At 35.5% G+C, this 15,272-nt stretch overlaps 1 protein-coding gene across 3 annotated transcripts in view; it reads left to right on the forward strand.

Annotated features, from left to right (window-relative positions):
• Positions 1 to 15,272, forward strand: part of LOC105484522 (xenotropic and polytropic retrovirus receptor 1) — a 260,929-nt gene that overhangs the window by 136,393 nt on the left and 109,264 nt on the right. Inside the window, exon 3 of one of the 3 annotated variants that reach the window (XM_011746236.2) lies at positions 8,784 to 8,880. The exons of the other annotated variants lie outside the window; for them this stretch is intronic. Coding sequence (XP_011744538.2) covers positions 8,784 to 8,880 — 97 coding nt within the window. The remainder of the gene's footprint in view (positions 1 to 8,783; positions 8,881 to 15,272) is intronic. 3 annotated transcript variants of the gene reach the window in all.

Genomic DNA, 15,272 nt, shown 5'->3' on the forward strand with positions numbered 1-15,272 from the left:
GTAGACATTATTTGGGTATGTTTGATTATCAAATATAATTCTAGGTAGTAATAAACTTTTGTGCGTCTAGCCCAGGTTTGAGATGTAAACTAAAGGGAAGAAATATAATTTCAAAAAGTATTTTAGAAGAAATTGTCATCACACCCGTAAGTGAGTTATTGTAAAGTATTTCTAACATTTAAAAAAAAAAACCTTTTGTGAAATTGTAATTGAAAATAAATTGTGAATAAGTTCAGAGTTCTGGTGGCTTAAAACTAAGAAGATGTATTTGTTCTGGAGAGGAGAAATGATTTCAGGGAGAAAAAGTACAAATGAAAATCAACAATAAGTACATTTTCATTTTGTATCCCTAACTTAGCATCTATTTTTTATGCCTTATATTTCTTACATTTGGAGTGAAATAGTGAAACAGTGATCTATAAATTTGTTGATTATTTTTGCTTCCTAACTTCATTTGACAAAAGTTTTATTCATACCCTGGCTTAATGTAGGTATTGTTATCAGATAAGTACATTTGTCCCATGTATGGTGACCAGAGTCATGATGCTACATAAAGCTTCTGATGGTGAAGCTATAAAGACATGCTCAGCTCGAAAGACAAAAAGTAAATTCTGAAGGACATCCTCTTTTTCTTTCTTTTCTCGCTCTCTCCATTTCTTACTTGACCAAGTTCTTGTTAGAGCTTACAAATGGCTATTTGGATTTAAAAGGGGGAGGGGAATCCTACTAATTGAGTTCTAGACAAGTTCTGTTTGTTACTTTTCAATAAGAAGGAAGTTTTTATATCTTTGTAGTAAACTTTCCAGCTTAAAAGCAATATAATCAGAAGAATTTTAACGAATAAAAGCTCCCACTCACTGCCTTCAAAATAAAACCATCATAGTAAGAAGCTGAGTTTAGATGTCATAGGCATAACTATTAGAAAATAATTGAAATTTTGTTCATTAAAATGGTAACAGGAATTGCTGTTTTCGAGCAAGAATAAACTGTTGAAGGATGGATCTGTTCAGTAATTTTGCTAGTGTAGGAATTTTTAAAATACATAAACTGGTGATTCTTAGTGCATTCTCTTTTCTTGCAGGATTCCTATAGCATGGGTAAAATAGTTTATTCTAACATTGTCTAAAGTAGCAAAAAAATGTAAATTTTAAATAATATGAAATGAAATAAATTCTAGAACATGCAGGTGAAAGAACATTATGAAGCTGTTAAAATTATGATTTTAAAGAGTATATAATATGGGAAAAGTATACCTCACATAATATTACATAAAAGGGTATTTTACACACAGATTATTACCCTGATTCTGTATAGTATGTATACATGCATATGTATTAATAGAAAAATATGCCAATATAGTGGTTGAGATTGTCATGAGGATTAGGAGCCCTGATGTTTTTATAGGAATGAAGATTTATTACTCTTATCATAAGAAACTTTTTAAACAAATTTTCTTTTAAACTGAATGAGTAGAGGTTTGACCTAAAACTAAGATTTACTATAGAGGGTTTTTTTCTGTTTTTTTTTTTTTTTTTTAAAGTTTGAGTGCTGTGTAAACTCTAGAGACTATGTCCTGTTCATAGCTTTCTAGGAGGATTTGCTTCATTCATAGATGATTTGTAGGTTTCTGAACTTCATGTGCCAAAAATAAATGGTCAGAATCGATGCTTCTATAGGAGAACCTCAAGTTCCATAATGACATTTATTTCTACTATAATCTTTTGGGGAATGCATGTGAGTGGCATTTAGATTGAAAACATGAGTACAATTACATTTATGTAATGCTCTGTGACTGTGAGAAGGATTTTTGTGAGGAGGATTTTACACAATGAAACGATAATTATCAGCTCTTGCATTCTGCAGGATTTAGGAATGCCACCCTTTACCAAAGTTAAGTAGAAAATATTAAGGGTAGGGCTAGTGAGTCTGAGGAGCACATAAGCTTTGCTACAAGGGCCAAAGGCTTCTCGTCCCACTGAATCTATTCTAACACCATAGACATGTCATACTCCTTGCTTTTAGTAACAAGAGCCAGAGCCATTCATTTCTCAGTATCCTTAAGGCTTTTAACTATTACTGTTCATAGTGATTCTCTGAATCTTGCTCAAAGAAAAGAACTTTATTTCCCTTATGTGAATAAAAATTCTATGACTAAATATTTCAGTAAGCTCAGGAAAGCGACACTTTACCCTAACATTTAATAAGTTTAGTGAACTGTAGTCTACTTGGACTAATTTGTTCCAGGCTTCCTGGAATAGAAAGAATTACTGTTGTATCTCTCTCTCTGTCTCTCTCTCTTTTTTTGGAGATGGAGTCTTGCTGTGTCACCCAGGCTGGAGTGCCAGTGGCGTGATCTCAGCTCACTGCAACCTGTGCCTCCTGGGTTCAAGTTATTTTCCTGCATCAGCCTCCCAAGTAGCTGGGACTACAGGTGCACGCCACCACGCACGGCTAATTTTTTGTATTTTTAGTAGCGATGGGGTTTTGCCATGTTGGCCAGGCTGGTCTTGAACTCCTGATCTCCTGGCCTCGTGATCCGCCCGCCTCGACCTGCTGAAGTGCTGGGATTACAGGCATGAGCCACTGCGCCCGGCCATCTTCGTCTCTTTACTTAGAGATTTTAGCATTCTGAAGCAGTGTTTCTTTAAGGTGAATGAACCAGTTTAAGCATCTTAAGAAAAATACAGAGCATCTCCAGGGTCTTTAACATTTTACATCCAGTTTTAGAAGCAATTCATAGTTCATCTGGGAACCTCTGGTTAAGAATGCCAGTTTTAGGGGTGTCTTTGTATCTTTATTTTTGGGTCTTGGGAACTCTTTGCATAATTTTTGTCCTTTTGTAAATTAGAATTCCCACCCTTTTGCATCCTAGAAACTGTATTAATTAATGGCTTACATTTTAATACTAGCTTTCCTCAATTTGATGCTTTCAAAACATTAAACAAAAGGTCTAGTTGTCTTATCAGAGAGTCAGTGAGGTACTAAAATGCATTTTCAGGGTTAAACCTGGAAAGTGTGGAGTTGCAGCCCTGCATACACAGAGTATGTCCTTCTGTTTTGCAAAGGAACAGATCATTAAGTGCCCCCTAGGATTAAGTGCCCCCTACTCTCAAATTAAGGGCAATCTTGATAGGAATAATTACGATTTATCCTAAAAGTTACTGAATAAGAAGTATATGCTAACTCAAGCCCCTTGGAGGAACCTGGGAGCCAAGTACTCTATAAAAGAGTCCAGTGACCTTGGCATAAGATAAAAATGAGAGGTAAAAGATGTTGTGACAAAACGAGTGTTATTATGATAGCTAAATCACCTGAAGAGCATTTCATTTATACTAAGGAATTTACTCCTTGCATTTAGCTGTAGATTGTAAAATAAAGTTGCCTAACTAAGTTTTACTATCTCAACTCCCCTAAACACATGTTGTGTTTCACTTGGTTAACAGATATCCTAAATGTAGGTAGAATTTAATTCACCTCCATGTACTACTTTAGGTTATAGAAATGCTTATTGGTTGGGTTCTTTCATTGCAAGCAACTGAAGTTGGATGACAAAGTAAAATGGGCATTTATTGAAAGATGTTATGGTGGCACATAGAATTGAAAGAACAGAATATTCAGATCAATTCGAAAGAAAAAAGTAGGTCAACGTTGGTGCTCCCAGCAGTGCAATGCATGAACTTATTTGTGGAAGAATGTTTCTCAAATTGTCTACAGCCAAGAACATCTATATCTGTTGTTTTTTTAACTCAATATTTTTTCCTTTTTTAAAAAAATTATTTTTAATTTTTGTAGGCACATAGTAAGTATACATATAGGTTACATGAGATGCTTTCATACAGGGATGCAATGCATAGTAATCACATCATGGAGAATGAGGTATCCATCCCTTCAAGCATTTATCCTGTGTGTTACAAACAATCCAATTAAACTCTTTTAAGTTATTTTAAAATGTACAATTAAATTATTATTGACTACAGTTACCATGTTGTGCTATCAAATAGTAGGTCTTATTCATTATTTCTGGTGGTTATTTATTCATTTATTTTTGTATCAGTTAACCATCCCCACCACCCCCTAACCTCCCCACTACCCTTCCCAGCCTTTGGTAACCATCCTTCTTCCTCGCTCTCTCTCTCTCTCTCTCTCTCTCTCTCTCTCTGTGAGTTCATTTGTTTCCATTTTTAGATCCCACAAATAAGTGAGAACCTGCAATATTTGTGTTTCTGTGCCTGGCTTATTTTGTGTAACATAATGATCTCCAGTTCCATCCATGTTGTTGCAAATGACAGGATCATATTCTTTTTTATGGCTAAATAGTACTCCATTGTGTGTATGTACTACATTTTCTTTCTCCATTCATCTGTCAATGGATGTTTAGGTTGTTTCCAAGTCTTGGCTATTGCGAACGGCTGCAACAAACATGGGAGTGCACATACCTTTTCGATATGCTGATTTCCGTTCTTTTGGGTATACCCAGCAGTGGGATTGCTGGGTCATATGGTAACTCTACTTTTAATTTTTTTGAGGAACCTCCAAACTGTTCTCCATAGTGGTTGTACTAATTTACTTTCCCATCAACAGTGTATGAGGGTTCCCTTTTCTCCACATCCTTGTCAGCATTTGTTATTGCCTGTCTTTTGGATATAAGCCCTTTATATCCAAAAACTGGGGTGAGTCAGTATTTTTTCTCTTAAATAATTGTTTTGGTTTTGAGCTTATTACTATGTTTATATATAAATACTGGTTAATTTTGATAGTTTTATTATTTCATTAGTCAGCACATCTCTGTAGTCGTCTTTGACATAGCCTTTTGCGTCAGTGCTCAGCTACCTTCCTGTATTTTGTTTTATGTTTTTGTCTTCTGAAAATTTCCCTTTCAGTTACACATTTAAAGAGATGATGTTTTAGTTTGGGCTGCTACAGCAGATTATCATAGACTGGTTGGCTTAAACAGCAGACAGTTATTTTTCATGGTTCTGGAGTCTGAAAGTGTAAGATCAGAGTGCCAGCATGGTTGGGTTCTGGTGAGGGCTTCCTGATTATGTCCTCACATGCCATTTTCTTGATTTCTGCATGCAGAGAAAGATCTTATGTGTTTTTCTCTTTTTAATTTCATCATAAGGGCTCTATCTCCATGGGTTCATCCAAACCTCAATAGCTCCTAAAGGCCCCACCTCCAAATCCCATCATATTGGGGATTAAGTCTTCAAGATATGAAGGGAGGCTGGGGAGACACACAAACATTTAGTCTACAGCAGATGGTTTTTACATTTTATCCAGCATTTTTAGATGTTCTGTGCTATGAAGGTTGCTCAGAATATCTGATTTACTTTGTTTCCAGAAATGAAAGTCTCAGTCTTTTCAACCTCAACTAAAAATAACTTTGTTTAAAAATGCACCAGATTATGTTACTCCCCTGCTTACTGTCTTTTAAAGTGTTACATGGCCCCTTCATCTGGCCATCCCTCTCTCTTCAGCCTCATTTTACATTACTTTCTCTTTCATTTGGTATTGTTAATCACTACTGGTTTTCTTTCCCAAGTCAGCCTTGCTCTGAACTCCTGCTTAATGTTATTTTTCCTGCCCTGCATCCCTCAGCTCCTTCTTTATATCTCAATTGAAGTGTTCCTTCCTCAGGAAGACTTTCTGGATCTTTTTGTAATGGGTTAGTGCCTGTTGATGTGCTCCCCTAGCATTCTGTGCCTTCCTATTTATTACATACATTGATTGTTCTTCTAATTACTTATTTATGTCTGTTTTCCCTCAAAGCACAGGGAACGTGTTTACCTTCTTCATCACTGTATCCTTAGTTAATATCATGGTGCCTGGCATATAGTAGACATTTTTAAAATATTTGCTGTTGAATATATAACATTGATATTTAAGATTCATTATTAGCCTATCTTATGAATTAATTAGCTCAGGTAATGGTATTATAATTAATTAAATCATTCTCTTGATTAAGTTTGTATTTTTTTTTTAATTTGTCTTTAGGCCCTAGACATTTTGAATTAATCTGTTTTTACATGAAATAATTTAAAACTTACAGAAAAGTTGCAAGAATATTACAGAAAGAGTTCATATATACTCTTTATCCAGCTTTCCTTAATGTTAAAACGTGCTCAACCATAGTGCAATTACCAAAACCAGGAAGTTAACATGTTGGTATGATATTACTGACTAAACTACAGACCTTATTAAAGTTTTACCAGATTTTTTTCTTCACATCCTTCTTGGTGCCAGGATCCAATTCAGGATCTGACTTTGCGTTTGATTGTTGTGACTCTTCAGTATCCTTCACTCTGTGACACTTCGTTAGTCATTACTTTAATACTTTGATGAGTATTGTACTTTGATAATTGATTTGTACAGCATCTAAGTTTATTTCTGCCTGATGTTTTCTCATTTTTGGATTCAGATTGTACCTTTTTATCAAGAATACCAGAGAAGTGATGTTGTGTCCTTCATAGTGCATTATTTCAGGGAGTACCTGTAGTTGCTATGTCTTCCTTTATTGGTAGTATTAACCTTGATTACTTGTTTAAAGTGGTGTCTGCCAAGTTTCTCCACGGTAAAGTTACTGTTTCTCCCTTTGGATGGATAAATATCTTCTTGTTCCTCAAACTTTGACCCATTGATTTTTATTATCTATGGATGGATCTTGCTCACAAGAGTTACTACTGTGGTATTTGCCTAGTGGTGATTTTGTATTTTTCTCATTCCTTCTATATTTATTAATTAGAATTATTCTATAAGGAAGAGTTGTTCTTTCTCACACATTTATTTATTCAGTTATTTATTTATACCAACATGGACCTTTGAATATGTGCTTTATTCTATGGGTTATAATCTAGTACTGTTACCGTCATTTATTTTATTGCATTGGTCATTGGGAGCTTCTTCAAGTTGGCAGAATTTAATTTATGTCATTTTGACCTGCCACCATTCTTTTGCGAAAGTTTCTTATTTTCTGGTATCATAAGGTATTCCAGGTTCACCTTGTATTTTCCTTGACCCAGCCCTGGAAATCAACTTCTTCTCCTAAGACCCCGACTCCTTTTTTTGGAGAATGGTATTTAGGAACCAAGATCTGAGTGCTAGACTTATTGTTACTAGAGCATTATTGCTGCTAGATTCTACCAGCAGAGGAGCTAAGAAATGTGTGTATGTGTTTGTGTGTGTGTGTGTGTGTGTGCGTCTTTGTGTATGAACTTTGTATACACACTGATAGGGTTTGGCTCTGTGTTCCCACTCAAATCCCTTCTTGTAGCTCCCATAAATCCCACTTGTTATGGAAGGGACCTGGTGGGAGATGACTGAATCATGAGGGCAGGTCTTTCCCATGCTGTTCTCATGATAGTGAATGGGTCCCATGAGATCTGATGGTTTCAAAAATGAGAGTTTTTCTGCACAAGCTCTCTCTTTGCCTGCTGCCATCCAGGTGACATGTGACTTGCTCCTCCTTGCCTTCCACCGTGATTGTGAGGCCTCCTCAGCCATGTGGAACTGTAAATCCAATAAACCACTTTCTTTTGTAAATTGCCCAGTTTTGGGTATGTCTTTATCAGCATCATGAAAACTCACTAATTCATACACGTGTCTGTATTTCTATATCTATTTGCATATATATTAACAACCATAAGTTCACACTGTTACCTCTGATTTTACTCTATCACTCTAGCATACAAATTTTATTGTAGCACCCCAGGTTTTCTGGCTCCCCAAAGTACCCTTTCTCCTATTGTGTACCTGAAATTTACCTGATACTCCTTGTATCAAGACATACAGACTAGTAAATAGTCAATCATTTAAGGTGTTGAATACGGTAAGGGTTATGTTGGTCAATAATGTCTCTGAGAAGGGTTATTTAAGAGGGTAAGTGTCAGATGACTAGGGAGAAAATGTGACTATGAATGTTGGGATTTGGGAAAAGAGATGGTTTGGGGATACTTAGGGAAAAAAATGTTCAGACAGGAGAATAAACATCATGTATTTGCGGTCCAGAGATAAGGAAAGTATGGCTGCTCCCAGGAACTGAAAATCGCTCAGGATAGTTATATAGTTTGAGATATAGGGTGAATTAAAGCTAAAGAGATGTAGTACTGACTCTTGTAAGACTTTATAAACTATGTTGCAGGGTATGAACATTATCCTGAGAACAACAGAGAGTTATTATTTTAAGCTAAATAATTATATTCCCTTTCCTTTCACAATAGAAAACCATTTTTAGCATAATTCTTTGTTATTAGACTTATAAATGTAAAATTGTACTCATACTTATTTGTATCTCATGTAATGCTACAAAGGTTTTGACATAACATTTTCTTTGAAGGAGAGTCCCAAGGAAAGGAACTTAGTCATTGTTATGAGTCAGTGAATGTGTGTCATTGAAATACTAAGGATTATTTTTTCCCTTTTCTAAGATGCCATGTTTTTTTTTTCCTTTTTCCCTCTATGTTTTGCTTTAAGAGCAATGCAGCTATAAAGTATGTTTCAGTTGCTTAGATGATACATTTGTCTATATGTAATTAAAAGCCAAAACTGTGATTTTACATTAGAAATGAATTAAGGTTTATTAATTGAATGTGTAATCTCTTCAAGAAAATAGAGATTTTATCACCTGTCCAAATCTTCTATTTATATATATAATCACTAAACTTTTTTAAAAAATTGCGTTTTTATAGTCAGTTGTTTCCTTAATTTCATTGTTTTATATGAATTTCCTTTGTTCTGTCATCTTTCTCAGTATGATTCTGTGATGTATTTTGTCGGTTTTCTTTTAGTCATTGGAAGAGTCTCTTTATCAGACAAACAAGTGGCTGCGTTTCTGGTCTAATTTGAAGAATATTGAAATGTCCAAGAATATAGAGGAAGAGAGAAGTATGTAAAACCCTGGCTCTGAGGGAATTTGAGCTAAGAACTTAATTTTCTTTAGTTGGTTATGTTGCTGTGAAATCAGAGGAAAAGAACATTGCAGGAATTTTACAACAAAGATGCAGTTTATGGATATTAAAGAATTAACAAAGGATAACCCATATCTGGATTTTTAAAATACTTTTTTTTTTTTTTTTTAAAGAAATCTGTCTTTCCTATCTTTTTTTTTTTTTTTTTTTTTTTGAGACTGAGTCTCGCTCTGTCGCCCAGGCTGGAGTGAAGTGGCGTGCTTTCGGCTCACTGCAAGCTCCGCCTCCCGGGTTCCTGCCATTCTTCTGCCTCAGCCTCCTGCGTAGCTGGGACTACAGGCGCCCACCACCACACCCGGCTAATTTGTGTGTGTGTGTGTGTTTTTTTAGTAGAGACGGGGTTTCACCGTTTTGGCCAGGATGGTCTCGATCTCCTGACCTCGTGATCCGCCCACCTCGGCCTCCCAAAGTGCTGGGATTACAGGTGTGAACCACCGCTCCCGGCCTGTCTTTCTTATCTTTTTATATCTGACCAGAATATTGATGTTCCTCATACATTCTCTCTTTAGCTATATGTCTTAGTCCATCCTTTCTGCTACAACAAAATACTTTAGTCTGGGTAATACATAAATATAATAGAAATTTATTTCTCCTAGTTCTAGAGGCTGGGAAGTCCAGGATCAAGGAACCAGCAGACCTCGTGCCTGATAAGGGTTTGCTTTCTGCATAAGGGCTTGCTTTCTGCTTTCAAGATGGCGTCTTGTTGCTGTGTCCTCTGGAGGGGTCCAACACTAGGTCCTTACGTGGCAGAAAGGATGAAAGGGACTAGGGAGATTTCTTCAGCCTCTTTGATAAAGTCACTAATCCCATTCACCAAAACACCTTTTAAAGCTGCATCTCTAAATACTATGGCATGGGTGATTAAGTTTTATCATTAATTTGGGGGGACACATTCAGACCACAACATTACATATATGCTTGGCACTTTGGAGACAAATGAGATGGTTACCTAACTATCATTCTTTGAAAACTTTTTCCCTGGCGTAAGTCACCAGAGTAATTAAGACTCTTACGGTTCATTGTTTTACTCGTCTTTGCAACAGTGAGACTGAGAAGTCAGGGCCGAGCACCGCCGTGGCTCCCACCTGTAATCCCAGCACGTTGGGAGGCTGAGGCAGGGGGATCCCTTGAGCCCAGGAGTTTGAGACCAGACTGGGCAACAAAGCAAGACGCTGTCTCTATATAAAACTGAGGAAAAAAAAAAAAAAAAAAGGACTGAGAATTCAGTTAAGTTAATAATAGTATTCATCTTGGATTATCCTCAGGTATTTTTTGTTTGCTTTGTTTATTGTAACTTCAGTCTTAATAATAATTTTGATCTATTGCTTTGCAAGAGTGAAAAAGAACTAGGATTACTAATGGTTCAGTTAAAAGTGGATCTAACTAGATAGATTTACTTAACAAAATGACTTTAAATAATGGTATACTTTGTGGTATATAAAGTAATTAATTAGCTGAAAGAATTAGAAAATAAAAGGCCTTCAGCTAAAAATAGCTAATTCTCTTGAAACTCTCATCGGTATACAAAGTAGTGTTTTGTCATATTTGTTAAATGGAGAAGAGTGCTGGAAAAAAATCCCCTTTTTATTGTCCTTTAAGGGAATTCATTTCCAGATGTATATCCAGATATATATGGATATATTCATTTACATATGTGCTAATTCCTGAAATTGATTGGTCTGAATAATTAGTCTACAGTCAAGAAGTCCTTTTTCAAATTGTCTTTCCTTGACTTTATAAAAGAAAGGCTTGTCTGTTACACAATCCAAATTTTGCTATGATACGTTGTTACCATTCTGGACCCCAAACAAAGGAATTATCTGAAATACTCAAATACTCATTGTAGGTATTAAGAAAGTGAGGAACAGGATAACAGATCCTTTAGAAGTTCAATTTATTTTTTGTTTTCACTGAAACTGAAAGAAGACTTAATTGTAAGCTTATTTATCATTAAAATTAATTTTCAATAATAGATCATCATGTGACTTTTGGAAAATATGTAGGCATTCAAAGATTGACATTGCTGCAACAAACTTTCATTCTGATCTACTTATTTATGTTAACAAGATTTTTTAGCATTTATGTCTGTAATATGAAAAATAGGAATAGAAATTCTTAATTGTGTCATTCTATAATATTTGTAATATTCTCACAAATAATGTAATATGTATCATTTTAACAGTAATGTGATATTTATCAATGGATATCTGAAGTAATTAGAAAAAACTCTGTTCATTTAACTGTAAGATTTATTTTCAAATTTCCAATAACATTTTGCTTTTTATGTTTAATATTTATCAAAACTTAGTACATATATATTTTCAATGCAGTGTGCTGTAACTGTAATATCTCAATCCAGAAGAAATTTTAACATTTAAAGGTTGATGATTAGAAAGGGTTTTTATTTAAGTTTTAATTTATATACATATTTAATGACTAGGAAGTATAAAATGATCAATAATTGACTTCCAAACTTTAAAATATATTAGGATAAATCCTGTAATGTAGGTAGAGTGGAAGTACAAATTCAAGAAGAAAATAGAATGATGTGAATCTTCCAGCTGTTAAAGAAGAGCTTCTTTATGTATTTGGTAGTGAGCTAGCATCAAGTAATTATTAAATTATTGTGGCAGTTAATTTCCATTATACAATTAAAACAATGTCCTTGTATTTTAAAATGCAATTAATTACAGCATGCCAGAAATTACATTGTTTATAACTATTTAAATGTGTTCAAAATCAGTTATCATGACTTAACAATTGCAAGATAGTTATTCAAAATTATTTTAGAAGTTACAAGAGCAAAAATAATTTGAAAACCACTGTTACATACCTCCCACTTCACTAATGAATTATACCCTTGCTTGAATTATTTATTGATATTTCATTTATTATTGATCTTTACCTAGCAGATATTAGGTAAATACTCATTGGGATATTAAATAGCTTGGACTGTATTATATCTAGTGCTAGTGAGATTGATTTTTTTCTCACTTACATGTCACTATTATAAGTGAAAAGACTTTTTTGTGTATGTTCTACCAAGAATATTTTAAAACCACATTTAGTTAAACCTCATCTGATAAAACCTTAAGATAGACTCAGATCAGAACATATTGTCTACGGACTGCTTAAGCCTAGTTAGATTCAGAATCATTTTGCAGAAATAAGCAGTTTTAGTTAGAAATTTGCAATTAGGAAAAGACTTAGAGGTTACCTATTCAAATGCCCTTATTTTTCATGGTGAAAACAGGCCCAGAGTGTTACTTGCTCAAGCTAATATAGGTAGTTGGCAACAGAACCATGTCCAGTCTGCACTAAAACCTACTGATTTTACCTCCAGAATATCTTTTGAATGTTTTCACTTCTCTGTCTCCAGTGCCCTCACTCTAGTTGAGGCTGAGGCTGTTGTAATCTCTCCCTTGGTATGTACTGTACTATGTCTCGTTGGTCTCCCGACAACCTCATTTGGAAAGCATATTTGATCATGCTATTCCCTCTGCTTAAAATCCTTCAAAAATGGCTCATTGGTCTCAGGAAGAAGTCTAATCCTTTATTCTACCCTTTGTATATTTGTATGATTATTTGATTAAAGTTTTTTCCCTCAGACTGTAGACTGTAATCTCAAAGGGCAGAATTTATGTTTATTTTGCTTATCACTGTATCCCTACCCCTGCCACATTGCCTGGTACATAGGAAGGACTTGATACTTGTTGAATGAATGACTCCTGATTTAGCTCTATTTCTACTACACCAATGATTTTAGAGTAACATTTTTATCTTTGAAATCTTTGCCATATGCTTTATATAATTCGTCTACCCATCTGTTGATGTAATAGCATCTGGAAAAAAAGGATTTCAAGTTAGTTATTCTCAGTTTATAAATCACACTCTTAAAAAAACACACACCTTTTTTTTGGTACAAGCATGAAACAGTAGTGCTAAATATTCTTTCTATATTTGATGGAGCCTGGTCATATATTTAATTTTTATTTCTCTGCTGTCTTAAGCAGGAGAAACTAAGAAATCATAGAAACTATTGTGTAGGGAATATAATTAAAATGCAGAGAGGTGGTGTGATAGTAAAGTTAGTGCCTCTCAAACTGGTATTCCACAGAATACTGTTTCAGGAGATCTTTTTTTTAATTTTAATTTTATGTTTTGAGACAGGGTCTTAGTCTGCCACTCAGGCTAGTGTATAACATGATCACAGCTCACTGCATCCTTCATCTCCCAGGCTCAAGCGATCCTCCCACCTCAACCTCCCAAGTAGCTGGGATCACAGGCGCACACTACCACACCCAGCTAATTAAAAAAAAATTTTTTGTAGAGACTGGGTCTCCCTAAGTTGTCCAGGCTGGTCTCCAACTCCTGGGCTCAAGCAGTTCTCCCACCTCAGTCTCCTGAAACGCTGAGATTACAGGCATGAGCCACCATGCCTGGCCTATTCCTGCAGATTTTAATAGGTATTCTACAACCCTTTCTCCATCTTTCTGCCATCATTCCCCCTCTACCACCAAGGATTGTCTTCTTATAAATAACTTTGGGAAACACAATGTATTAGTTCCACTTCTCATAGAATAACAGTGTATATTAGCATAGTCAAGCTTTTTTTTGCCTTAAAACAGAGTTTCTCAACCTTGATACTGTTGACATTTTGGACTGGATAATTCTGTGTTTGGAGCAGGCAGTGGGAAGGATTGCTCTCCTGGAAATTGTAGACTATTTAGCAGCATCCTTGACCCCTACCCATTAGACTCTAATAAATATACTCGTGGTTGCCCAGCTGTGACAACCACAAGTATCTCCAGATATTGCCAAATGCCCCTTTGTCCCCTGGAAGCCAGCCCACCCAAGAGTGAGAACTACCTTTAAAAAGTCAGTTTGATCCTGTTTTATATTCATAATTCCCAGATTTATTTGAGGATAGAATACTTCTCCTTCTCCTTCATTTTCTCACCTAATTTCCTAGGAAATGTGATTTTAAAATTATCATTTAATAAAACAGAAACTAATTCTCCTATTTAGGCTTCCCCCTAAAACTCATCAATGTTTTCTATGGCACTTAGAATAAAGTTCAAACTTCGTAACATGGGCTTTGTGCATGAAAGGGCCTTTATCTGCCTCCGTTACCTCACCTCCTATCACCACCTGGTGGCAGTCACATAGTGAGCTTCTTTCAGTTCTTCAGGCATCTCAGTTTCTTTTCTAACATGCTCTTCCCTCTGTTGGGAATTATTTTGTCCTTGTTCTTTCTTATCCTTTAGGTTCAGTCTTAGATTAAATGTCATCTCTTAAAAAGAGATGTTTTCTGATCGTTTTTTACCCAGCCAGAAAGGATAGCTATCTATCCCAGTTCTTACGCTCTGTCTCATCACCCTATTTGTTGTCTTCATTCACTTTTTATAGTTTGTAATTCTTTATTTGTGTAGATTTCTTTCTGCCTCAGTCGCTAGAATGTAAACTGTATGAGGGCAGGAGCCACATTTATCTCATTCATCATATCCCTAGCATTTAATAGAGAGCCTAGCATCTAATAGGTACAATAATTATTTGTTGAATAAATACATTTTATTAATATAATTCACATATTATAAAATTCACTCTTTTAAAGTGTATAATTCAAGACTGGGCATGGTGGCTCATACCTGTAATCCCAGCACTTTGGGAGGCTGAGGTGGGTGGATCACCTGAGGTCAGGAGTTAGAGACCAGCCTGGCCAACATGGTGAAACCTCATCTCCAGTAGAAATACAAAAATTGGGTGTGGTGGTGGGCACCTATAATCCCACCTACTCAGGAGGCTGAGGCAGGACAATCACTTGAACCCGGAAGGCAGAGGTTGCAGTGAGCCAAGATCACGCCATTCCACTACAGTCTCAGCAACAGAGCAAGACTTTGTCTCAAAAATAAATAAATAAATAAATAAATAAATAAATAAATAAATAAATAAAGTGTGTAATTCAAAGGTCTCTAATATATTCACAAGTTTGTGCAGCCATCACCACTATCTAATTCAAGAACATTTTCATCACTCTCCACTCCTCCTTCCCCCAGCCCCTGCCTGCCACACCACTCTACTCTCTATCTCTATGGATTTATATATTCTGGACATTTCATATAAATGGATTCATACAACATGTGATCTTTACTGTCTGGCTTCTTTCTCTTAGCATAATATTTTCAGAGTTCATCCATGTCATAGCATGGAACCGTACATTACTCCTTTCTGTGGCTGAATTGTATTCAGTTGTATGGATATACTACATTTTGTTTATCCACTTATCCATCGGGAGACATTTGGGTTGTT

The sequence above is a fragment of the Macaca nemestrina genome, chromosome 1 (assembly GCF_043159975.1).
Source record: "Macaca nemestrina isolate mMacNem1 chromosome 1, mMacNem.hap1, whole genome shotgun sequence".
Taxonomy (NCBI): domain Eukaryota; kingdom Metazoa; phylum Chordata; class Mammalia; order Primates; family Cercopithecidae; genus Macaca; species Macaca nemestrina.